The sequence below is a fragment of the Malania oleifera genome, chromosome 3 (genome assembly GCF_029873635.1).
Source record: "Malania oleifera isolate guangnan ecotype guangnan chromosome 3, ASM2987363v1, whole genome shotgun sequence".
Classification (NCBI taxonomy): Eukaryota; Viridiplantae; Streptophyta; class Magnoliopsida; order Santalales; family Ximeniaceae; genus Malania; species Malania oleifera.
In genome coordinates this window covers 49,261,490-49,287,526 of record NC_080419.1, presented here as the reverse complement: position 1 = coordinate 49,287,526, position 26,037 = coordinate 49,261,490, and the positions used below count along the sequence as shown (strand labels likewise).

General features: G+C 35.9%; 1 protein-coding gene across 1 annotated transcript; it reads right to left on the bottom strand.

Moving 5' to 3' along the window:
* Positions 1-23,588: 23,588 nt before the first annotated feature.
* On the bottom strand, positions 23,589-25,477 carry LOC131151805 (cytochrome P450 81C13-like). The gene is made up of 2 exons (XM_058103224.1): positions 24,487-25,477; positions 23,589-24,374 (listed from the first exon to the last, which is right to left on the bottom strand). Exons 1-2 carry the CDS (start codon positions 25,396-25,398, stop codon positions 23,757-23,759), a joined length of 1,530 nt encoding a protein of 509 aa, XP_057959207.1. The 5' UTR covers positions 25,399-25,477; the 3' UTR covers positions 23,589-23,756.
* Positions 25,478-26,037: the final 560 nt, after the last annotated feature.

The following is a 26,037-nucleotide window of genomic DNA, read 5'->3' as shown; positions in this document are numbered from 1 at the left end:
TGATTTAGAATGCACGAATGGTGATCTTGATGTGGAAGCCACGAGGAACCTAAATACACATCACTTGGCTCAATCCATGGATCTAGAAGAATAAAAGGATGGAGAAGCAAGCTTCAAGTTCGAGATCATCAATGGGAATGGATATTTAGAATTAAATATATTTACATGTCATATGATATATTTTGAAGCTCAAATATACCTTATGACTCATGCATTCAAGAAAAATTTAGTTACATTAGTCTAGGTTGAATAAATTTTTTGGGGAAAATTATAAAGGCCTCGTCAACGAACCCAATGGCCTCATCGACGAACGTATGAAGGCCACTCGGTGACGAACAGTGTTGTCTCATCAACGAACAAATACCAAGAGCCTAAAAAGTTCAAACAGTGCTCTCGTCGACGAACTTACCCACTCATCGATGAAGATCGGGATGCTGATTCAAGTTTCAGCGTGGACATGGAAGAAAAATCTTGTTTTTAACTTGATCCAATGACAAGGATTAAGTCTAGGGCCGAGAACACTTATAAACCTAACCTAAGAACCCTAGTGCCTCACTTTTTGCATATTATTAGGAGCCTTGAACGTATACACATCTCTGGAAAGCATTGAACACATTGCTAAGCCCTTGCCTGTGTTTTCAAAGCATTCACGTCAAATCTAAGCTTGGGTTGCGTTGATTCTCAAAAGGCATTCTTGCGAATATTGCGCAAACTACGTGGGTATTAAGGTTTGGTGATCAAACTTCGTGTTGGTTTATTCTCAAAGTTTTTTTTACAAACGTATTCTTGAATATTTTCATTTGAGAGATTGATCTTGATTTATTATATATACATTTTGTGAAGATTATTATTTGGGAGAAAAGGTTTTTTGGGAACAATATTCTAAAGTGTTGAAACCCTGTAATATTCAAAAGTATGTTTTTATTTAAAGAGACCTACTTTATTTGTACAAAAAGTTTTTGAGAAATATTGTTCAAATCTTTGAAAAACTATCAAGTTTTATTGTTTACTCAAAGATTTAATCTTACAAGTTATTTGATAGCAAGAACTTTGATCTAAATCATATTCAAGTCTATTTTTTAAGGATCTTATTTGATATTCTTACATAAAGTGATTCAAAATCAAACTCTAAGATCTCCAAAGTATTTATTTATAAAAAAAACTAATTTTTGGGAGATATTGCTTGAATGGTAGATTTGTGAAGCATATCATTCGACTTATAAAAGTCATATTTTTACATACATACTGAGCTTCAAGTATTTATCATATGATTATGTGTTAGGATTTCTATTGCACTCACTTGCTTGTAGAGAAACAATATTGAGTTAGTGTAGAATTCTAATTCTATATTGTATTCACGGATCAAGTTTAAATCAGGTGAGGAGAAAGTTATGCCTTTGGTAAGTAGCAGAGTAGGAGGAAACTGTACCTCTTGTAAGTAGCGGATTGTGAAGGAAGCTCCATCCCAGTTAAAGGAGTTGATTATTTAGTGGAATCCTTGAATGGGTTACTCAAGGTGAGGATGTAGGCTAGGGTAGGCCGAACCTTGTAAAATCGAGTTTGAATCTCTCTTACCCTTATCTCTATTTAAATTTCACGTAATCATATTGTGTATGTGTTGATCAATTGGTGTATATTTGAATAATTGGGTAACATTGTATGCTTGATAAAGACACTTAAAACTACACATTGGGTTGATTAATAAAATTGATTGAAATAGTAATTGGTAGCTTGCAAGTTTGAAATTATCATTTACAAAATTAGAAACCAAAGGATCTAGTTTTTAAAATACCCAATTCACGCCCCCCCCCCCCTTTTGGGATAACACCATAATTCACATTTGGTATCAAAGCTAGGTTTACTTAGGCTCTGTTGACCTTATAGGTCGCACCTGATTTTGATAATGACAAATACTGATATTTGATGATTGTCAAGTGCTTGTGCATGCTCAAATAAATATCTTACGAAAGGACACTTGAAGAAGCAAGAAGATCCCGAAGACTTGCAATTTGTAATTGTAAATTTAATGTCTGTAATATGGATCTGTAATAGTAACCTAGGTTGTGGTTTGTATGTTTCTTACCTGCACATCACACATATAGGATATATCGTAAGCTCAATTAGACCATAGTAAGACCCTAGGCTCCAACACTCACACACATAACATATAATATATAAATGTGTTGAAATTGTGCTCTAATTGAACAAATCTAAGCATTTTGAGAGAGCTCGGGTGACTGAACACTTGGACTACAAAACTCTTTGGGTGCTAGAACTTTGACAAGTCAAAGTGTTGACTAGGCTCTCGGGTGCCCAAACCCTAAAATGCACATATCTTCTACGGAAGCTTGAACATCTTGAAAGGGACTGTTCACCAACTTGGGCGACCGATGCTTTTAGTTCAAGAAGGACCCCGGGCAACTGAACACATGCGTTCGGGCCACCGAACATTAGACTGAGCACTCGAAGTCACGAATCTTTGCTATTGACTTTGATTCGGCCTGTCGAAGATCCATCTAGATGACCGAAATTCATTGACTATCTTTTTAGTATGTGTTTTATCGGGCGACCGAACTTAGGTTCAGCCACCTGAACCCAGCCGATTAAAATTATTTTAATCGTGGTAAAAACTAGGTTAAGTAGGGCTAATTGGATTTTAATCATTTGAGACTTTTTTAATTATTCCCATTATATCCCAAACGGTTAGATTTTTATCCCTGCCTATAAATATGAGTCCATTTGCATGATTTGGGTAAGATTAGTAAAGTGATTAACCAAAAAAATTTATCGATTGAAAAATCACCCTTTGCCCAAATACTCTCAAACTTGCATCCTTTTGATAAAATCTGAGATTGTGAGAGTTCCTCTTGTGTTAATGTGATTGTTGTTCTGTGCTAATACTCCCACTTGTTTGTGTTCTTGAGATAATTTCTTTGGGAGCTTAACTTAGGTTTATCCCATAGATTTCTCTATTATAAATCTTGTGTGGGATTAAACCAATGCAGCTTAGGATATTTGCATTCTATTGCAAGTTTCCAATAGCTTTGCTTTTGGTGTGCAAAGACTTTTCAAACAAACAAATATTTTCAAACTAGTTTTGTGCATATTATATTGAGGAAGATTTTCTTAATCTAGTTTGATTATCTAACTTATATACGTGGAATATGAATCTGTTATTAAAATATCTTGTTTAGATTCCAAGTTATTGCTTGTGTTGAATACTCTTTAGCATCATACTGATTATACTGTGTTGAGTATTGATTGAACAAAACTTGCATCACTGAGCTTACACGATATCCATGCTATTGATGTATATGTGATTGTGCGTATTTGGGTACATTTTCGCTTTATGTGAAAACACTATTTTTGTACCATTTGATTGTAAAATCTGAGTGTTTCCAGGCGTGGCCTGAGGGGGTGGTGGCTGAACCTCGATAACATTTCTGTGTATCACCCTTACTTTATTGCTTTCTGGTGCATGTGTGTTTGATTAAATTGCCTTATTTACTTTCTGGTTTACAATTACATTACTTGCACTAGATTAACCATAGGGTTGTGAATATACTGGTGTTAGGTGATTGACCTAAGGCTTAAATTTTAAAAATACCAATTCACCCCCCCCCCTTTTGGGATCACGGTAAAGCTAACAAGCTTAGCCGTTATTGTTGTAAAACGATCACATGGCACATATCGGTGTAACCCCATTCGGTGAGGGACACTCGTCCACTAGACCACCAATTTTCTGCGGTGTAAATTACACCTACTGGAAATGAAGGATAAGTATATATCTGTTGAATGTAGATTGGAAAGTATGGAAAATAGTTTCAAAGGGAAACCATGTCCCAATGAAAGTAGTTGATAATCTGTGCAAATAAATGCTACTGCAATGAACTTGCTATTCTATGCACTAGATGTAAATGAGTTTAATAGGGTGATGGCCTATAACACAGTCAAAGAGATTTGGGAAAAATTAGAAGTTACATATGAAAGTACTAAGGAAGTAAAAGATAGTAGAAAAGACATACTTACTAGTGAATATGAGGCATTTAAAATGACTACTGATGAATCTATTTAATCCATGCACACTAGATTCACACACATCACGAATTCTTTAAATGCTCTTGGTAAAGCTTACCCTACTTATGAGTTGATCAGGAAAATACTTAGGGGACTACCGCAAGTTTGGGAAGCTAAGGTTACTGCAATAGCTGAAGGAAGGAATCTGAAGGAGATGTCAATTAATGAACTAATTGGATCACTCATCACTTATAAGCTAGCGATAAATGAGAAGAAAAATGATCAAAATAAAGTAAGGAAAGTTACAACACTTAAGGCATCATCTAACAACTCCAGTGAAGGAAGTGATTCAAAATCGAATGATAACATAGCTCTTCTCATTAAGAAATTTTGAAAGTTCATGAGAAAGAACAAAAAATACACCAAAAAATTCAAGGGCTCAAAAATAGAAAAGGGAGAAACAAGCAAAAAGAAGAAAGAGGAAGATCTTCCTATGTGCTATAACTATAGAGAAGTTGGGAATATCAAGCTAGACTGCCCCCCAACTGAAGAAAGTGTCTAAGAAGAAGAAGAAGGCACTAAAGTTCGGTTGGGATACTCACAGTAGCAGTAGTTCAGAATCTGAATATAGTGATGACAAGATTGCAAATCTGTGTCTGATGGCTCATGAAGACCACGAGGTACAATCTTTGTTGACCCTAAAGGTCACGCTCAATTTCGAAAATGACAAATACTTATTGTATTTGATGGCTGTTTATGGTTATGTGCAGGTATACACTTGGCAGATCAAAATGATGGGACAAGGAGAAGTTGAAGGCCCTGAAGACCCTACTTATGTTGTATTTAATTTCTTCATTTATTATGGGTATGTAATAGTAAATAGGGTATGGATTGTAATAATTATATGCATCATCTGCATGGTATGATAGGTAAGCTCAAAAAGGAAAAAGGCCTAGAATGACCCTAGGACACTCACACATGCATATATAGTCACTCACACATGCATATATATATAATCATGCAACCACCCTATCCATTTAACCATATATAAATAGAACCGAAAGGCACTTAAGTTGCATGTTTGGTCGACCGTACTGCTCTAGTACTATATCACCCGGTCGACCAAACCAGGATCGGGTCAACACTTTGACCACTTCCCGGTTGACCGAGCCCGGCTCAGTATATTCCACTTGGTCGACTGAACTCCCTAGGAGTCAACAAATTGACCTTATAGTCGACAATGCCCAAATTGCATGCCAACGCCCTGGTCGACCGAGTTCCCACGTGTGAGAACTCAACAGTCTTGTCGACCAAACTAGTTAGTTCAAAAGCTCCTAGTCAACCACTGGAACCTCTTTGACCGGTCGATCAAACTTCTAGTTTATTTCTTACCTGGTCGACCGAACTCTGCACAGCTCGATCAACCGAACCTCCTTTAGTCGACCGGTGCTCTCGGGTTGCCCCATTGTTTCTACCGTAATTAAAATATTTAAACGGGGTTAATTTTCTTAAAATATATTAAAACATTTATCGTAATTCCTTATATGTCCTGGATGGCCATAAACAAGGGGAAGTCTACATATACCCCTTCATTTGGAATGATTAGCATGAGATTAGAAAACTTGATTAGTGATTTTTATCTAAATTTTAGAATCATTCTCTCTCACTTCCAAGTATCCTACACTTATACTTACCTTGCCATATTGCCAAAAATCTATTTGTAAGTCTGAATTGAATGTTGTTGTTCTAAAGGTTTGCTCTCTCAAGTCTATTCTTGTTTGATATTATTTTGTTTGAGAGCAAGACCTCAAGTTTTCTTAGGGGACTTTATTAGTAAGTCTTTCCTAAGAAGACTTCACTTGAGCTTTTGAGTATTGCACTATCATTGCAATATCTTAAGAAGTTCTTATTTGATTGTGGTTGCTAAAATACTTTCAAAACATTTTCAAATATCTCGTGTGTTTCATTTTGAGAAAAATTCTTAGAGAGATATTTGTTTATGTGCTAAAAATCTTTGTGGCAATATTCCTTGGGTAATATTATTTGTTGAACACAAAGATTGAATCCTTTTTGCAAACAAAATCTATACATCTCTTGAACTTTATAGGTTGAGAAAAAGTATTTGTTGAGATATCTGATGTGTTGCTAATCTCTTTGTTTGAGCATTGTGATTGAATATATTGTGTGATACAAAGATCATATTATTTGCACTCTCACGCATTGTTTGCAATGCTTGTATAAATATTTGAGAGTAGACATCTAAGACCACATTGAGCTTACTTCATTATATCATTTGGTGGTGTATGTGATTGTTTAGATTGGGTACACATCTGCTTTACATGAAAGCTCATTATTGTGAATATACTGTTGTGTTTCCAAGCATGGCCCGAGGGGGTGGTAATCTAGCCTGGTAAGGATTGGTTGTAAAGATTAAGGTCAGCCTTGTGCTAATTGATTTGGTTTGTTTAGATGCTGCTGCACCCATTTAAGTGAGCATTATAGTGGTTATCCTTGTGCTTGTTAGCCAAGGCGGGCACGCAGGTAGTTTGCCGAACCTCGATAACATTTCTGTATGTCACTTCTTTTTGCTGCTTTCTAGTGCATGTGTAGTTAATTAAATTGAGTTATTTAATTTTTGGTACATATTATAATTGACTTACTTTACTTGCACTAGATTGACCATAGGGTTGTGAATATACTGCTGTTAGGTTACTGACCTAGGGGATTAATTTTAAAAGTAACCCCCCCTCTTAGGATCATGGTAAAGCTAACAATTGGCGTAATGAATATAAGAGAAACTAACTTGTGTAATGTGCACGAAGATTAATGATAATACGATAAAAACATATATGGAAATGTTTTGTGCAGTAATGAATATAAGAGAAACTAGAGATGTTTATATACTAAACTATAAAGATATGAGAATTGCTTTATTAGGAAACATTGAAAAGTCATATGTACTGAAGAGTGTCTTCTGAGAAATGATGAAATATGGAAATGATTTATTGAGAAATGTTGAATATAGTGAAATGCTATGAGATGAAAATATCATTGATATGATGAGATGAATTGTGAATGCTGAAAATAAAAATATTGCAATGTGAATTCTGCAATATAAATCTTGAAATGTGAATATTGAGATGGGAATACTGAATTGTGGAAACTAAAATGAGAATACTGAAATGTGAATACAGGAAATGTGAAAATTGCAATGAGAATATGGCAATGTGAATACTGAAATGAGAATATAAAAATGTGAATGCTGCAATATGAATACTAAACTGTGAATGTGAAATGTGAATGATGAAATGTGGAAATGAGAACCCTGATGGACGATTGTTGATATTGAGTACGGTACCGGTGTTAGTGCAACCACTCAGTATCGTGATAAGTGTGGTGTGAGTAGTCGATTGAACCATTAAGAAGGGTAGTTTTACCTCCTGGGTCCTGACCAGGGTTATGGCAAGCCAATCGTACTACAGACATACAGATGGATTTCCTATTTTGATCTAACTGGGTAGGCCAACCACGGTTAGATCCAGCTTTTGGGCCGCAAACCCTCGACAATGGGGGGAAGCATGGCGTGGAGAATATTTTCAGAGTAGCACAACCTCGACCATGGGGTGAAGCATGCGGTGGAGAATATTTTTAGAGTAGCACAACCTCAACCATGGGGTGAAGCATAGCATGGAGAATATCCTTAGAGCAGCCATGAGTTACAGACGCACATGTAATGGTTACTGAGGACACTCATGAGCTAGATGTGAAATGGAAATGAGAATGGAAATGGAAAAATGGAAATGAAAAAAAATGAAAGAGCGTGAGTTTAATAATATATATATAATTAGGGTGAAGTAAAACTCTCCGCCTAAAGGCCTGCTGAGTAAGGTGAGTACCCTAATAAGTATTAGTTGTAGTGGTACCTAAGTTATTCGGACAGGATTGCAAACGGTATCAGTGTAGAGGGGAGCTACATGTATGGGCGTGTAATCTCCCTTATCATCGGGAATTTTCGCTTATAAATATGGGTTGCATGTGAATGAATTTGAGAAATGAAAAAAAGCTTATAAAAGCTTGTGTTTAATATCTATACGATTATGAATCTGGAATTGGTATATTTTTCTCAAAAGGTATTATCACTGAAATATATGTGTATATTATGATATAATGAAATTTATACTACCATACATTGTAAATAATTTATTTCATCTTACTGAGATGTGTCACCCAATTATCTAAATATTTTAGGGAACCGTGACAGGCCTAGAGATAGAGCTCCGAGATAGAGGGGAGCTGATACTCTGATTAGACAGGGTGAGTGTTTTGAGCTACGGATGGAGGATTCCCCTAGAGTTTTGATTGATTTTGGGAATGTGTATATATTTATATATATGGAAGTATAGTACTCTAGTTATTTGTATTCTGGATTATTTGTATATATTGACTTCCACTAATAGGGTTGTTATATAAGAATGACTGATTACCCGATATCCCACTTCGGGTTGTGTAGGGTTATTTTTAAATGATATCAAGGTTTTGATGTGGCTAATGTTTGAATATTTATTGATTACTTATAAAAAAAAATTGTATGAAAATCGAGGCGTCACAATATTCCTTTTTCTCAAATATATTTTCAAAAAATATAATTTTTTTTTTTTTTTTTTTTTTGTATTCCTTTGTTTTTTAGATTTTCTATAAAATCGATCATGAAGCCCTAGATTTTCAAAACTCATGCGTACCACTACATTTCAACTAAACTCTTTCTCATTTTCAAACTCACTCTTTTCAAATAACGATAATACAAGCTCAGTCCCATTTTCTAAAATTTTGGTTTCTCAGGCCCATAATACAAGCACGACATTTTTCAAACCAATAGATTTCTTGTCATTAATCACCATCACTGTAATATTTTCATAAAAAAATAGGGTTCTGAGGCCAACCCCTTTTAGATCGAGCAATGCTCTAAGCTCCTTCAGGTTATGTCGAAGTGTTCAGGCAATGATTGTATCACTGGATGACCAAAAATGGTCTTTTATCTCTTATTTTTGGTTTCTTTTTTTAAGGAAACATACACATAATTGCAATAACAATTCTTCAAACGCCAGTCGTTAGGGGTGCAGAGAGACTAATCATTACTAAGACAATAGGTTGATTATCTTCCCTAAGCACAAGTATACTCCCGAACTCTAACTATGGTTTTTTCTTACCTCTTACAGGGTTTTTCTTTATTTTACCTATATTTTAAAAGAAATAAAATAAGGTGGCAATTTCAATTTAAATTTTTTTACCTCCTTTTCATCAAAATTATTTCTTTCTCATTTGGGGACCACAAATTCCTCTTCATCGTCACCTTTAGAAAAAATATGACGTTGACAGAAAACAATGAGTTTCAAAATTTGGAAAAGTGTCACACATTGGCTTGAGTACAGTATATATAAAATGTTAGCCTTACGGTGATCCCAAAAGGGGGGGGTGAATTGGTATTTTTAAAATTTAATCCCTAGGTATTCCTCCTAACACCAGTATATTCACAACCCTATGGTCAATCTAGTGCAAGTAAAGTAAATGTATACTAGAAAGTAAATAAAGCAATTTAATCAATCACACAAGCACCGGAAAGTAGTAAAGAGAGGGTGACACGTAGATATGTTATCAAGGTTCAGCCAATTGCCTACGTCCCCACCTTGGCTAACAAGCAAAAGAATTACCACTATAACTTTCTCACTTAAATGGGTGGAGTGGCACCTATACAAACCAGGTCAATTAGCACAGGGCTGACCTCAACCTTTACACCAATCCTTACCGGGTTGGATTACCGCCCCCTCAGGCCACGCCTAAAATCACTTAGATTTACAATCAAATAGTACAATATAAAAGTACTTTCACGTAAAGCAGATTTGTACCCAAATGCATTCAATCACATACACCACAAATGATTTAATATGTAAGCTCAGTGTGGTCTAAATAGTTCAACTCTCAAATATATTTTCTATCAGTGTAATACGTACGTGAGAGTGTCAACAAACAATCTTTGTATTTCAGGATGTTCTCAATCAAGATGCTCAAACAAACATATCATGCAAGATTCAAATATTCCAAATAGCAAAATATGTCAATCACTTCAAATAGTGTATATGCTTGGTTTGCAAAGGATATGCAATCTTTGTATTCAGCAAATGATGTATACTTGAATAAATAATGCCACAAAGATTAATATCTCAAATACAAATATCTTTTCACAAATATACAAATAAAGATTCCACAAGATATTTGAGTAAGTTTTAAAATATTTTGCAAGCCAAAAACAAGTACAAGCTTCCTAAGATATTGCAATACGAATGCAACACTCAGAAGCTTAGACAAATTTTCTTAGGATAGGCTTATGAGCAAAGCCCCTTAAGAACACTTAGGTTTATCTCTCAATGAAAATCAAATCAATCTTACAACAATGAGAGAGGCAACCTCTTCCCACAAACACTCAACACACTTACAAAGGATATGGAAACTTAAAGAAGGTAAGTTTGAGTTGTATGAGTGAGAATATGAGCAGTAGGGATAGAAGAGAGTATTTTTGCTTGAGAGAAAATTTTTAATTTTGTTTGCTAATAAAGTCCCTAATTTTCCCAAATGAAGGGGTATATATAGACATTGGAAGAATTATAGTCGTTAGGACATGTAGGGTATTATTAATATTTTTTAAGATCATTTTAATCATAATTAACCCTATTTAAAAATGTTTAACCGCGGTAAAAATCAGGACAACCCGAGAGGTCCGATCGACCAGAACCATTTCGGTCGACCGAAGTTCATATGGTTCGGTCGACCAGGACACTTTTGAACTGGAGACTTAGTCGACCGAAAGTGCCTGCCCAAAGGTCGATTTTCCATTTCTCCGAGGTTTAGTCGACTAGGCCATTTTGAACTGAATGGTTTGGTCAACCAGACAGTTGCAATTTCTCCTAAGGACTATCGCTCGACTAGGTAGTTGCAATACAAATTTGGCTCGGTCGATCAAATGGTCAATTTGTTGACCTGAGGAGGTTTCGGTCGACCGGGGGATTTGAACTACATTGGTTCGGTCGATCGGGACCTTGGTGACTCACTTGAAAAATGAGCAACTCGAAAGCTATCCCAAGTATAGGAGTTCTATCGTGTAATATTAAGCCCAAGAGCTAGATCGTCTCCTAAGGGAATGCATTTTAATCTCAGATTTTACTTTCTTCCAATCGAAATTAAAAAGGTACTGAACTCAGTTCAGATTTGGGTTTTCAAGATTGTGGAGACTTAAATGAAAACACAAATTAAAGTCCTAAAACTATCACGCACGAAATTAAATAACAATAATGAAAACCCTAATCTACTTAAGGAAACACTAGATCATACTAACTAAAAATGGAAACTTTAAACATGGAATTAAAATAACAATAATGAAAACCCTAGTCTACTTAAGGAAACACTGGGACACGCGTTAATTAAAAATGACAACCTAGAACATGGAATTAAAAACACACAATGGAAACTAAACTAGACACATACTAAAAAAAAACCGAACCTACTAAAAATCGAACCTTTAGCACAATTAAGAGATCAAATCAAGACTCACAATTTAAATGCAAACATAAATTCAACGGAAATTTAAAAAACGTAAACAATAATGGAACACAATAAAAACACAACCTTTACTAATCATAGACCCTAACTAAATCGAATTTTCACAAAAAAAATATCTGAGTTTAATTAAAAATGCTAAATTAAAATAACTATCAATTAGATAAAAAAAAAAGAGATTAATTTAACAATAATGAAATACCCAACATTACTCAACTTAAACAAAAAGAAAGAAAACTCCAATAACATTAAAAAAAAAAAAAAACTAAACTTTCTTCAATATTCCAAGATTCAAAGAAAAGTAAATAAAAGAAAGAAAGAAAGGAAAAGAGAGAGAGAGAGAGAGAGAGAGAGAGAGAGAGAGAAACAAATCCATGGAGCCGTGGCAGTAGCTGCGGCTGTGTGTGGCTTGGTTCGCGGCTGTGGCATGGAGCAAGGAACAGAGGAAGAGTCGCTCACGGATCTGTTGGTGCTGTTAGCGGCCACTGGAGAGAGCAACAAAGTGCAGCAGGAGCTTTTTGTGCTGCGGCAACAATGGGCAAAAGAGGTTTGAGCGAGAGAGAGAGAGGGATAAAGGGAAGGAGAACAGAGAATAGAGAAAAGAGAAAGAGAGCAAAGCAGAATTTAAAAGAACAAAAAAAAAAAAACAAACTAAAGAAGAAGAAGAAGAAGAAGGAGAAGAGGAGAATGGGGAGCCCTAGGGGCTACCTACGCAAGAAGAGGAATATAAGGGTTAAATAGGATAGGGGGAAAGCCCTAGACTCGGATAGGAGACTCGACCCGGCAACTTGACCTAATTGGAGTTGACCCGAATTGCTATATTTTTTCATTTTCTTCATTCTATGTTCATCGCAAATCTGACTCTTCTAGCGCCCGTATCTCACAAAACTCAAAACACCAAAGTTGTAGATAATCCTTTTCTCTTTCTCTAAAAATTTGAATCGTCTCGATCGGAGCTTGGACGGAAAAGTTATGCATGAAATACGAACAGATATCGGTTTTGGTTCCCGGGAATTTTCCTGCGACAAAAAAAATACCAAAACTTCATAAATAGTGCAATAAAGTTCAAGAATGATGATTTTGGCACTTTATTAAAATATTGAACAAATTTGGACATTTAATTAAAAATATAAACCGTAAAATCCGGGTTAAGATGCCCAATTACGCAGTTTTGATGCGTAATCACACCCCCCAACTAACGTTTTGCTAGTCTCTAGCAAATAACGTGAATGAATCTTAGGGTGGTGTCTACAACTACATACTCCAGTAATTATGAAATCAATGCACATGTGACATAATTATACCACTTCATATACAAGAACATAACTGAATTTCACAGAAACTCGTTGATATTTAATGCACACGACTCCAAAGCACGTCACTTATGTAAGTTTCATCATTTATATGTCATTTAAGAGCAGTATACTCTCATGAAGTTAATCAATGGCACATTCAGAGTTAATGCAATCATATAAGTTCGAGTATAAACAGGTAAACTCTTGAGGTGTGTGTGATGTGTGTGACTCAGTACACTTAGGATACTAATGGACACCTACAAAACGGTCGCTTTGACTCGGCCTAACTGGTATACCCTCAAAAACACTCAAAAGGAATGGGTTCACTCGTCATATGTGAGGAGGAGTGTCGTGATCAAACTTCCCACATATTAAAAGGAATAGCGCTAAGTATATGGAGTGGACTAGTCTGGAAAGGATCTAGCCTATCTATGAGGTGTCGGGTCCTTCACCCTAACATCTTCTCACCTACTCGCCATATCCAACTAAGACCACCCTAGATCAACTTACTCACAAACTTGTCATGAATGCATCTGAGGCATTAGTCAGTTGAAGAATCTTCATACGTGGAAAATATGTGTCGTCCTTGACTTTTTGTGATATGTATTTGGGCCGGCATTGACATTTCATTTCATGCGCATGTGTATTGCTTATTCTTTTTTTTCCTGCTCATTCTTTATTTTTTGTCTTTTCTTGAGCAATAAGGACAATATAACACTTCTTTTGTAATCTTCAAACAATCAATGGGAATTGAGCTCGAATAGGAGTTCATAAATTAAGTCTATCTCTAGGGGTGGCTCAGCCTTCACATTTTGAGTAGGCTACAAGACCTAAGTTTCTATCTCCCCACTAGGTGTCACCTCTAGGCTAGCAAATCAAAACATAGACTAGTATACAAAGGAATCATCTAGAAAAAGAGAATTGAGTTCCATGAACTCTGATTTGATATTAACGCTCAAAAGGACGATAAATAGCTCAAGGATGTCTCACAAGGTGTCATAGTCTCCACGGGTGCTTTCTCAGTGCTCACAGGCAACCCTAAGTGCAATGAATCACGTGAATGTGTTTATTCAGTCTCGTGAGATGCCGTGTAAATACATGAAATTATATAACCAAATTAACATGAGTGTACTACCAATCAATTCTTCATGGAGTCATAAGATCATATAAAGAGAAAACTACGCATGATTGACTCAAGTGTGTCATTCTTAAGTTATACGCGAGTATGTAAAAGGGTATGAGTCAGTGTTAAGCATGGCATAATGCAGTGTAATCCTTCAGTGCTCCTCCTTTCTTTCTCTCTTTCTTTTTGATTTTTTTTTTTTTTTTTTTGTATTTTTGATTGATTTTTTTTTTAAATATAAAACCCGGTACATGTACGTGCACAGTGTTACATGCGAATGCTCATCCCCCCCCCCCCAACTAAAGTGGAACATTGTCCTCAATTTGAAAGCATAGGGAAAATAGAAAAGACTGTGCATGGGAAAAGTAAAGCGTACCTGAGTGGCGAAATAATGGAAAACAAAGATCGAACTACGAGAAAATAGACCTGAAAACTAACTAAAAATAAAATAAGATAGAATAAAAGGAAAATAAAGGAAAGAAAAATATCACAATTGTCTGGCGGAGGCTAAAGAGGAATTTCGTCTGGTGGCCGCAGGTCTATAAATTGCATCGCCGGGTCTCCAAATTTGAGCCACCACAGTGAATTAGTCTTCATACCTGCACGAAAATCAACCTTAGATAAATTAATGCGTGTCAAAATACTAAATAATTTGTGTGCAGGTCGACCCTCTTGTGTTGACAAGAAAGGGTTTTTATTCAACATCGTTTCCAGGAAATTTGCTTCTTTACGAACTAATGGTTAAGAGAAAGTGATCGGAATAATTACCTGCAGTTCTTCAGAAGCATTAACATTAAAGGTTTTACCTGGTTCTTTGAAAATTATATGCTCACCAAACTGGTCACCCTCTTTATCAAGTGTACATATCATCATACTACTGCAAGAGTCTGCCTCCACACTAGGCTCCTTAACATCTGATTCAGGCGGGAGTGACGGTTCCATGGTTTTTGAGCTCGGAGTATGAGGTACCACAGGTTGGTACTCCGTATGAGTATCAATCTCCTCATCAACTAACTACTCCGCTTGTGACCCCGTTTCCTCAGATTTTTCTTTGACCTCTTCTAGTTCAGCCATGACTTCTAGTGCTGGGACAACTGGTTGTCCGACGATGAGCATCTCAGGTTGGGGAAATTCTTTCTCCCTTCTCGAAGTAGAGGTGGCCTCTACTGTCTATGGTATCCCGCAATTCATTATTATGATCGAATTGAGTTTGCATGCATTGTTGGAGCATGTTCGCCATCTGTGTTATGCTATCCTCGAAAAGGTCTGACGACGTACAGCTCAGAGAGATCTGTTGTGGCTGATACTGAGGCGGAGGGTTGTTTGGGCAGTTTGGTGGGTCGTATACATCTCCACCACCGATTGTGCTAGGGTGTGCAATTATGGGTGCCTAAGTGCATCGTGTGTTCCACTGTGGGACATTGTCGGCTAAGTAATCAAAGAATGATAATACCTGATCTGGATCCTCGTTGACGGGCTCTCCATTAGACATAGTCTAGACAAAACACTTGCAATCAGGGGTAAGAGCACTATAAAAATAATCAGCTAACCTCCATGAGTCGAACCCGTGGTGTGGGCAAGTACTTAGCAAATCCTTGAATCGTTTCCAGCAAGCCCCAAATGTCTCGTCATCCTGCTGCACAAAATTAAGAATCTGTTCCTACAAAAATTGAGTTCTCTATGAAGGACAAAATGCATGCAGGAATTCACGCTTCATATTAGACCAATTAGTGATAGAATAAGGTCTCATAGAATGAAACCAAATCAGTGCCCTATCCTGCAAAGTAGCAAGAAATAAATTCAGTCTAGTAGATTCGTCAGCTCTAGCATGAGAGAAAAACATGTTGCATGTTAACTCAAACTCTGCTAGGTGCTGATAAGGGCACTTTGATTCCGTCCCGTAAAACTCGGGTAGCAATGATGTCCTCCCGCGCTGCATCATGAAATTAAACTCATCATAAGGCAAAACAGTGGAAGAGGATGCAGTGGCATATTCAAGCTGCAAAAAGTCCATTATTGTGCGCGGTGCATGTGCAGCAATTTTTCAAAACTCAATTTTTTTTTTATTTTTTTTGTTTTTTGCTTTTTTTTCCTTTTTCTTAAAACTAATAAAAATGACGGAAAAAATGCAAAATTGAGACTAAGAACGACATTCCCCGGCAACGGCGCCAAAAACTTGACTCACTCGAAAAATGAGCAGCTCGAAAGCTATCCCAAGTATAGGAGTTCTATCGTGTAATATTAAGCCCAAGGGCTAGATCGTCTCCTCAGGGAATGCGTTTTAATCTCAGATTTTACTTTCTTCCAATCGAAATTAAAAAGGTACTGAACTCAGTTCAGATTTGGGTTTTCAAGATTGTGGAGACTTAAATGAAAACACAAATTAAAGTCCTAAAACTATCACTCACGAAATTAAATAACAATCATGAAAACCCTAGTCTACTTAAGGAAACACTAGATCATACTAACTAAAAATGGAAACTTTAAACATGGAATTAAAATAACAATAATGAAAACCCTAGTCTACTTAAGGAAACACTAGGACACGCGTTAATTAAAAATGGCAACCTAGAACATGGAATTAAAAACACACAATGGAAACTAAACTAGACACATACTAAAAAAAAACTGAACCTACTAAAAATCGAACCTTTAGCACAATTAAGAGATCAAATCAAGACTCACAATTTAAATGCAAACATGAATTCAATGAAAATTTAAAAAACGTAAACAATAACGAAACACAATAAAAACACAACCTTTACTAATCATAGACCCTAACTAAATCGAATTTCGACAAAAAAAATATCTGAGTTTAATTAAGAATGCTAAATTAAAATAACTATCAATTAGATAAAAAAAGAGATTAATTTAACAATAATGAAATACCCAACATTACTCAACTTAAACAAAAAGAAAGAAAACTCCAATAAAATTAAAAAAAAAAAACTAAACTTTCTTCAATATTCCAAGATTCAAAGAAAAGTAAATAAAAGAAAGAAAGAAAGGAAAAGAGAGAGAGAGAGAGAGAGAAACAAATCCACGGAGCCGTGGTAGCAGCTGCAGCTGTGTGTGGGTTGGTTCGCGGCTGTGGCATGGAGCAAGGAACAGAGGGAGAGTGGCTCACGGATCTGCTGGTGCTGTTGGCGGCCGCCGGAGAGAGCAACAAAGTGCAGCAGGAGCTTTTTGTGCTATGGCAACAATGGGCAAAAGAGGTTTGAGCGAGGAAGGAGAACAGAGAATAGAGAAAAGAGAAAGAGAGCAAAGCAGAATTTAAAAGAACAAAAAAAAAACAAACTAAAGAAGAAGAAAAATAAGAAGAAGAAGAAGAAGGAGAAAAGGAGAATGGGGAGCCCTGGGGGCTGCCTACGCAAGAAGAGGAATAGAAGGGTTAAATAGGATAGGGGGGAAAGCCCTACACCTGGATAGGAGACCCGACCCGGCAACTTGACCCAATTGGAATTGACCCGAATTGCTATATTTTTTCATTTTCTTCATTCTCTGTTCATCGCAAATCTGACTCTTCTGGCGCCCGTATCTATGGTGACCCAAAAATATATATATATATATATATATGATTAAAGTACAATAATAATAAAATAATAAAAATAGTCATTAAGTTAATATCAATACGGAAGTGTTTTTCTGAAGGATCCTTGATTCCATGTTTGATGCCTAAGAAAGACCTTGTCTTAGCGAGTGCTCAGAGACCATTGTGGCTCAGTCGCTCCCTGGAGGTCGGCCTGGTCAAAATGGACTTTCATAGGATAAACAGGATAGACACTGTTTGTACACGTAAATAAGTATATATACATAAAATAGTGTTTTGACAGACATAATTTGTAAAAATACATAATAAGATGATAATAATATAGGTATCATATGTGGGGCCCACAAGACTATGTGGGGTCCACATGAGTCCCGGAGCCACAAGACACTATTTATATACGTAAATAAGTACATAAAATAATGTTTTAACTGATATAATTTGAAGAAATATATGATAAAATAATAATAATATAGGTATCCTATGCGGGGCCCACAAGACTGTGTGGGGCCCACATGAGTCCCGAAGCCGTATGGAGGTTTACACGAGTCTCAAAGTTATGTAGGATGCATAAAATCGTATAAGAGTTATTCGAGTTACGTAGGATTCATTCGGGTCTCGAAGTTGTGTGGGGCCCACAAGACCATGTGGGGCCCACATGAGTTTTCAAAATTTAAATTTAATTTTTGTTCAAAAATAAATAATAAAATAAATAAATACTTAAAATAGTTTATAAGTAATAACAATGATAATAATAATGACAATAATGATTAAGAAAAATAATAAAATAATTAATTAACTAATTGATTAATTAATTAGGTAAGTAGTTAATTAAAAATTTATTTAATGGGAATGGTGGCAAGCACTCCCACATGGCCTCCATCCCCATCCCATACTCAACCCATACCTTGCCCATCCCTTGCCCATTCTTTAATTTTAAAAAATTATAATTTCACCCATCTCCCCACACTTTTATAAATTCTATTTCTTCCCCAAAATTTTCCTATAAATAGGGAGCTCTCAACCTTCATTTTTCACAACAATTTTCTAAGGAAGAGAAGGATTAGTGAGTGAAAGAATTTGTGGTGGAGTGAGAATTTTGAGTAAGTTCTCACTCACCCACTCTTTCCGATCTTATATCTTAAAGATAGTTATTGTGTTCATAGCATACGGTAAAAGAAGAAGGTAAGTAAATTTTGATTATGTTAGTTTCTTTTTATTTTAAATTCATACCCGAGTTTATTATGTACATAAATTTTAATTATGTTACTTAGTTCCACAAAATTTCTATGAGTTTATTTTTACGCATATTTAATTATACCAGTTCTATCTTTAATATACTTGCATCTATTTTTGGGTTAAGAAATGTTCCAATCCCCTCGGGTAAATTTTCAGCATTTCTTTCTATTCAAAAATAAAATTATATATATTTATAACACAAAAATTGTGTGGCATGAGTTTATTTCTACGTTACATTTTTTATGTAAATATGAGTAAAGATGAGATTTTCACGATATTATTTTAAATTGCATAAATTATAATAAGATGATTTTCAAACCCCTTATGGCAACGAAAGTTCAAAGTTACAGATGCTCGGTACCGCAGTTTAAAGTTTATACGGATCAGAGTGCACCCACACTGTTTACAGAGTGGTCATTTATGTTAGTGAATTTCTCCTGAGTGCACACCTGGTTTCGGACCAGGACTTAATAAGGAAAATCTCACTTAAAGTTTACGTACGTTGATTTAGTTTGGTCGGCCAGCCAGCTAAGTCCAGTCTTCGGACCGCACAACCCAGTCATGGGGGTAAACATGACTTACGGCAAATAGGCCTAAGGGTGGGTTTTTATAATATATATTTATACATATTTAATTACGTGTACAAAGTTACTGATGATTTGAAGGAAAAGTGTAAGTTTACGTGAAAAAGATCATTTTGGTACTTAAATGACGATCTAAGGAAAACGTATAAGGAAAAGTATATGTATGTTTATCATTAAATATTTTTACAGTTTTAAAGTTAAAAGTTTAATTTAACAGTTATAGTATATGATTGTAAAAATTTACTGTTAAAATTGATGACAAAAGTTTTATCCAGGAATTTTTAAATTTATGTTTATTCTAAAAGCAGTCTTGAAGTTATAGTATTAAATATTATTTTACGAAATTCTTTAAAAGCTCATTTTGACCACACACTAATAATAATCTTATTTACTTACTGAGCGTCGTCTCACCCCAATCATATTTTATTTCAGATAACTCTGAAGGACATGTCGGAAATCAGGCTTAGCAAGCATGCGGGTGGGGATTAGAAAAATAAAGATTTACTTAGAAACATTAGTATGATTTCAGATATTTACGTTTGTGTAATTTTCTTCTTTTGAAATAAGTGATTGTAACATGAATAATTAGCGCTCTGGTTTAATAAGAATCGAGTTTATTTGCTTCCGCTGTAAATCAGTAGTAAAGAGTTAATATCCCAGGCCCCTCGGGGTCGGGGTGTTACAGTATCTCACAAAACTCAAAACACCAAAGTTGTATATAATCCTTTCCTCTTTCTCCAAAAATTTGAATTGTCTTGATCGGAGCTTGGACGAAAAAGTTATGCACGAAATACGAACAGGTATCGGTTTTGGTTCCTGGGAATTTTCCTGCGACAAAAAAAATACCAAAACTTCATAAATAGTGCAATAAAGTTCAAGAATGATGATTTTGGAACTTTATTAAAATATTGAACAAATTTAGACATTTAATTAAAAATATAAACCGTAAAGCCCAGGTTAAGATGCCCAATTACGTTGGTTAACTGTTGAGCCAAGCCTGTTTCGGTCAACCAAGGCAGAATGAACTGCCAAGGTCGGTTAATCGAAAGTGCACAATGTGTGTGTTTCAGTCCTATTTTGAATCACACAAACGCTATTCAAGTGCCTAACATTCATAGGTGCAATGGTATGTGTCCTAGGTAATTTATGTTCAATTAAAGACACCGAAAAAATTCGGTGTCAGTCGACCTTCCATAAGGTCATTTTTAGTTTATGGTTGGTTTGAGCTTACCCATTAGATCATGCATGTGATGTGTGTGAGCTTATTACAAACCAATCCCTATTTACTATTACAGACCATTTGCATATAAATGAATTATATGACAACATGAAATAGAGTACAATATGTATTGGGTCTTCCAACTTTAAGCTTTCACGTGCCATCAATATATATGTTAATATAGACCTACACATGAACTAGAGATCCATTAAATACATGAGTATTTGTCATTATCAAAACCAGGCGTGACCTGTAAGGTCAACATAAAAATATTGATATAAGGAAGTGTACAATTTTATTTTTTTATACTCAACTTTATATGTAAAAATATTTTAAATTTTTGTTTAATTTAATTTATTTTTTGATTGTATATATTCTTGCATTAGACTACGTAACATACTTTTAATTCAACAAATCAAAATTTTGGTTTACTTTATTTGTATAAGCATATACATAGTTCTTGAATGTGCTAATAGTATAATTGGATAGGTTATATGACTTACAAGAACTATTTGTTTTTGAATTTATATAAAAACTTTTACTTGCAAATTTTTAAGCTTTTAGCAACAAATTATTTTGTTGCTAAAAGATATTTGAATTATTATTCTTTTTAACAACGAGAAAATGATGAATATTATGGTAAATGCAATGACTATAAATTCAAACATTAATTGTAAGAACATCATTGTTAAAGTGTAATAAAGTAATCGTTGTTGTACACTAATAACAATATTCATTTTCGTCGTTATTAATCATTAATGACAATTTTTGTAAACTCGATGCTAAATTTTTTGATAGTGAAGCCTATAACGACGAGCGACAATAATATTTTATAGCATCATTAAAGTTTTTTACGACAAGGATACTCTTACTAATGATGATTTTTTTTTTCTTGTTTTCCTTTACAAAACTAAATCTTCCAAGAACTAAAGCCAATTTTGATTCTCCTCTTTAAGTTTGAAAATTCTTTCTTCAAGGTTTGAGTTCCCTTTACCAATGGAATCTCTTTGCTCTCTCTCTCTCTCTCTCTCCCTCCCTTGCGCGCGCGTGCACACACACACACACAAGTTTTTCCTTGGAGTCTCCTCTTGGATTGAATGGACACTCATTTTCGTGGTTTAATGAATGTGTGTGTGTGTGTGTGTGTGTGGCCAAGGGCTATAGCTTCCTTTTTATGTAGAAACAAGTGATATTGCCTTAGCCTTCAACTTTCAAAAATACTCTTTTAGAGCAAGAAAAACTTTTTTTGTTCTATAAGGATGTTTGAAAACAAGTTTTCTTCCGATCCAACCTTATCCCAATTTAAGATAACTGCACAATTAACTCAATTAAAACCAATGTACTTTCAAAAAGTGAAATTGAATTTCCCAATTTTAAATTGCACATAATATGGACTAGAGCAAGATGAGAAAGCCTCAATTAACTTTATTTGATCAATTATCCTTTTCTATTCGTCAATTAATTTTTAAAATTTCAATCTAGACAAAATTGACTATCTATAAATAAAATTTGTATCTTCTCAAAAAATTTCTCCACTTTTAAAGAGATTCAAAAAGAATATGATAGGATCTACTCTTCTCTCTCTCTCTCTCTCTCTCTCTCTCTCTCTCTCTCTCTCTCTCTCTCTCTCTCTCTCTCTCTCTCTCTCTCTCTCTCTCTATGTTTATTTCATAAAATACAATTCAAAGAAGTGATTTAAAGGGAAAGAGTTTCCTTTCTCTTAATTAATCAATTAGAATGAAGTACTTTGTTAGCTTTGGTGTAATCCCAAAAGAGGGGGTGAATTAGGTATTTCAAATTTTTCCTTAGGTTTTACCAGACATTTGCAGTATTACACAACCTAAAGTCTGTCAGTGTAATTGAGTTCAGTCGACCAAACATGTCATCCTTAGACATTTCGGTATTTTTCTTCTAATAAAGTTACCCCTATTCATATGATAAAAAAACACGAAGATTATGGGGGGTCATTTTCATGTAATATTGTGGGTCTTATGATCAATCTAAGGTCTTTGAGCATATATCCTAAAAAATTGACGTCAGTCGACCTTTGGTCAACCAAAAGATGATTCCTAAGGTCCATCTATGGTTTTGAGCTTATCTATCCTACCATGTAGGTAGGGTATTAATTATTACAGACACTTGAACTTAAATTATTACAGATACAATAATATTACAACAAATGATATATATCTATATATATATATTTATTTATTTATTTATGTCGGGTGTTCATAATTCTTCAAGTTACTGCATGCTATCAATGTGATTTAGTTAATATGATCCTGTACACAAACTTGAAAGTCATCAAATACAAAAAGTATTTGTCATTATCAAAACTGGGAATGACCTATAAACTGAATGATTTTGTGTTGCGTGTCCCATTCATAATTACCTTAATGCCAAAACAAATTTATAATATTTTTAGCTAATATTTTGTCACTCTTGTATAAAAATGATCCTAACTTGGAGTTTGAAATGTTTCACGTCGAAAATGATCAAGAAGCTTGAAGGGATTATAAGGAGTGGTTTTTTTTTTTTTTTTTTGGCTTTGTAACCACCCCCCCCCCCCCCCCCCCCAAAAAAAAAAAAAATCGTAGTTCCACCAACATCAACAGTGTTGGGGGTTATGGATTTGAAATTATGTAGAAAATAAAAATTTTTGAATTTGAAATTTTATGGATGAATGAATGAAAATGCAAAGTTCCAAAACTATGTTTCTAAAGGCAGCATAAAGAAAATTAATGCTTGGAACGGGGCCTCGGGGACAGCAAGTAAGCAGTGCAGTAGCAAAACAGAACATTTCTTTGGCATTGACAGTGAGCAGTTGCTGTAAAGTGACTTACACTTTATGGGTCCATAAGCCTCCCCTACTACCTTTACATCTTTTAGTCTCATGAGCTGTAAATTGCAACGAAAACTATAGAAATGGTTTTACAATCCAACACTTTAAATTGTCTTTGCCATGTAGAAAGCCATTAATTTAATTATTTAAAACATTCGTGTCACAATCTGAGATAAGCTGATCAAGTACCTTCATTCCCTCGTACAGGCTTAACATCCGTATACAAAGCCAAGATATAATAATAATAATAATAACAATAGATAAAGGTAAAACGAGTTTAGTTCATAGTTGCGATAGTAGTTTAAAAAAATTCTGGCGTGGGGCGCACACAACCTCCAATGGCTCAGCCCTGGCCATAGTCGTGGCAAAATTACAGCTCATGTCCACCTCCTGCCCAACCTTTTCCCACTCGAAACACTGAATCACTGCACCCAATGCCAATGAAACTATCCGCATGCCCATGCCAGCTCCTGGACACGCCCTCCGCCCCACTCCAAAAGGAATAAATTTGAACCCTTCTCTGTCCCCCTCAGTGCCCTCAAACCTCTCTGGCTTGAACTTTTCGGGCTCCTCCCATACTTTGGGATCTCTGTGAAGAGCCCAAACATTCACCAACAGAACTGTTCGTTGCGGTATGTCGTATCCTCCGAGTGTGCAATCACCAGATGAAAAATGGGGAAGTAATAGCGGCCCTGGAGGATATAATCTAAGAGTCTCATATACTATGCAACGGAGATAAGGAAGTTTGGAAAGGTCCAACTCGTCAATTAAGCGCTCATGTTCGACATGGTTATCAATCTCCGCTCGCACCTTCTCTACTACCTTTGGGTGATCCAGTAGAAGAGACATTGCCCACTCTAAAGTGATGGCTGATGTATCAGTTCCTGCAACAAACATAAGCTGGACCACATATGCTAGTCAATGCTAGAATGAAAACATCAACGCCTTCCTGGTAAGTGTGCAAGCAAAGTGTAAAAAAATAACGTCGAAGTGTTTGTTGCCTAGCTCTTACCGCTGTTATGCTTTTGATGAGATTGTCTGAATAGAATTCAGGTTCAAATTCTTGGAGGGACAATAGATTTTCAATCACTGTTATCTTCTTTCCGCTTTCCATATTGGGAGTGCAATTGAATGAATTAGATGCTTTCTTTTGTCGAACCTCATCTATCAAATTCTGCAGAAATTTATCTCTTTTCCTACACATCTTGACCATATTCTTCTCCAATCCTTTGTACCCAACCCATCTCAATATTGGCAGGAAGTCACACATATTCATTGACAGGGACGGAAGGAAAGCCTCTCTGAGTTCTTGCAGATGCTGCCTGATTCCCATATCGGTGGTTGCAGCCTTTCCTTCAATGCTGCGCTTTCCTGCAATTATCCTCATGAGAACATTGAACGTTAGAAGGGAGAAAAAATACCTCAGCTCCACCTTTTGGCTTCCACTCTTTGAGACTTCATAAAGTCGGCGAAGAAAGTCACGAACTTCTTCTTTACGGATGGCAGAAAATTTCTGGATGCTGTTTGAGGAGAAGATTTCAACGACTGTGAGGCGACGAAGACTTCGCCAAAGGTGACCATATGGAGCAAATGCGAGGGATGTATAATCGTAACTAAGGACATCCCCAGCGAGAGATTGCGGTCGGTTTGCAAATATTATGTCGTTCTTGGTGAAGCACTCCTCAACAGCAGAGGGAGAAGACACGACGACGATAGGCAGGACACCGAGCCGGAGATTTAATATGGGACCGTATCGGAGTGATAGTCTCTCGAGTGCTACGTGGAGTGGGTTCTTAATGAGGTGAAGGTGGCCAATTATTGGAAGAGCAAATGGGGTCGGTGGTGAAATTCGGCGGGGACGAAGTTGAAGTCGGAAAAGGAGAAGTGACAAGAAGAGAGCAAGATAACAGTATAAGATATCCATGGTGTAGCAGAAGGTGTTAGTGCCCTGAGAGTGTGTGTGTGGTGGGAGTAGGAAGCTAAGGGGCCGGGAGAGTTATCCTGACAATTGAGGTGCGAGTAGTGAGCCACATATATATGCATATTGACAAGTATTATTCAAACATCACCAAGAAATCAAGGATCCCTCCATTTGAGCAGGTTGCGACTTGCGAATGATATTAGATGGGCTTCGGGGTCATACTCTACCAAACTGTGATCTAACATGGTTGAAACTAAAATTCTAAACCTACTTGAAGACGTGAAACATCTCAACCCAAGTGAACAAAAAATCAAATAAAAAATCAAAGCCCACCCTTTTCATTTTTTTCCTGGCCGAATGACGACTAGGTAAGGAAAATAGGGTAGATGATAGGACTGCAATAAGTGGATTGACAATATAAACAAAGACCATGATCTCGACTTCTACCAAATACATCTCAAGTGTGTTTATCACTGACACAGCGTGCGCACCCTCTTAGTCACCATTGATTTTACATTTCACTGGCCTGCCTATCACTCTAGGTTTGCAGGGTACAATTTTCTGAAATGAAATAGACAACTTTTGCTTGAAGACAACAGCTTTAAGTAATATGAAAATTAAACGTTTGAATTCATTGCCACA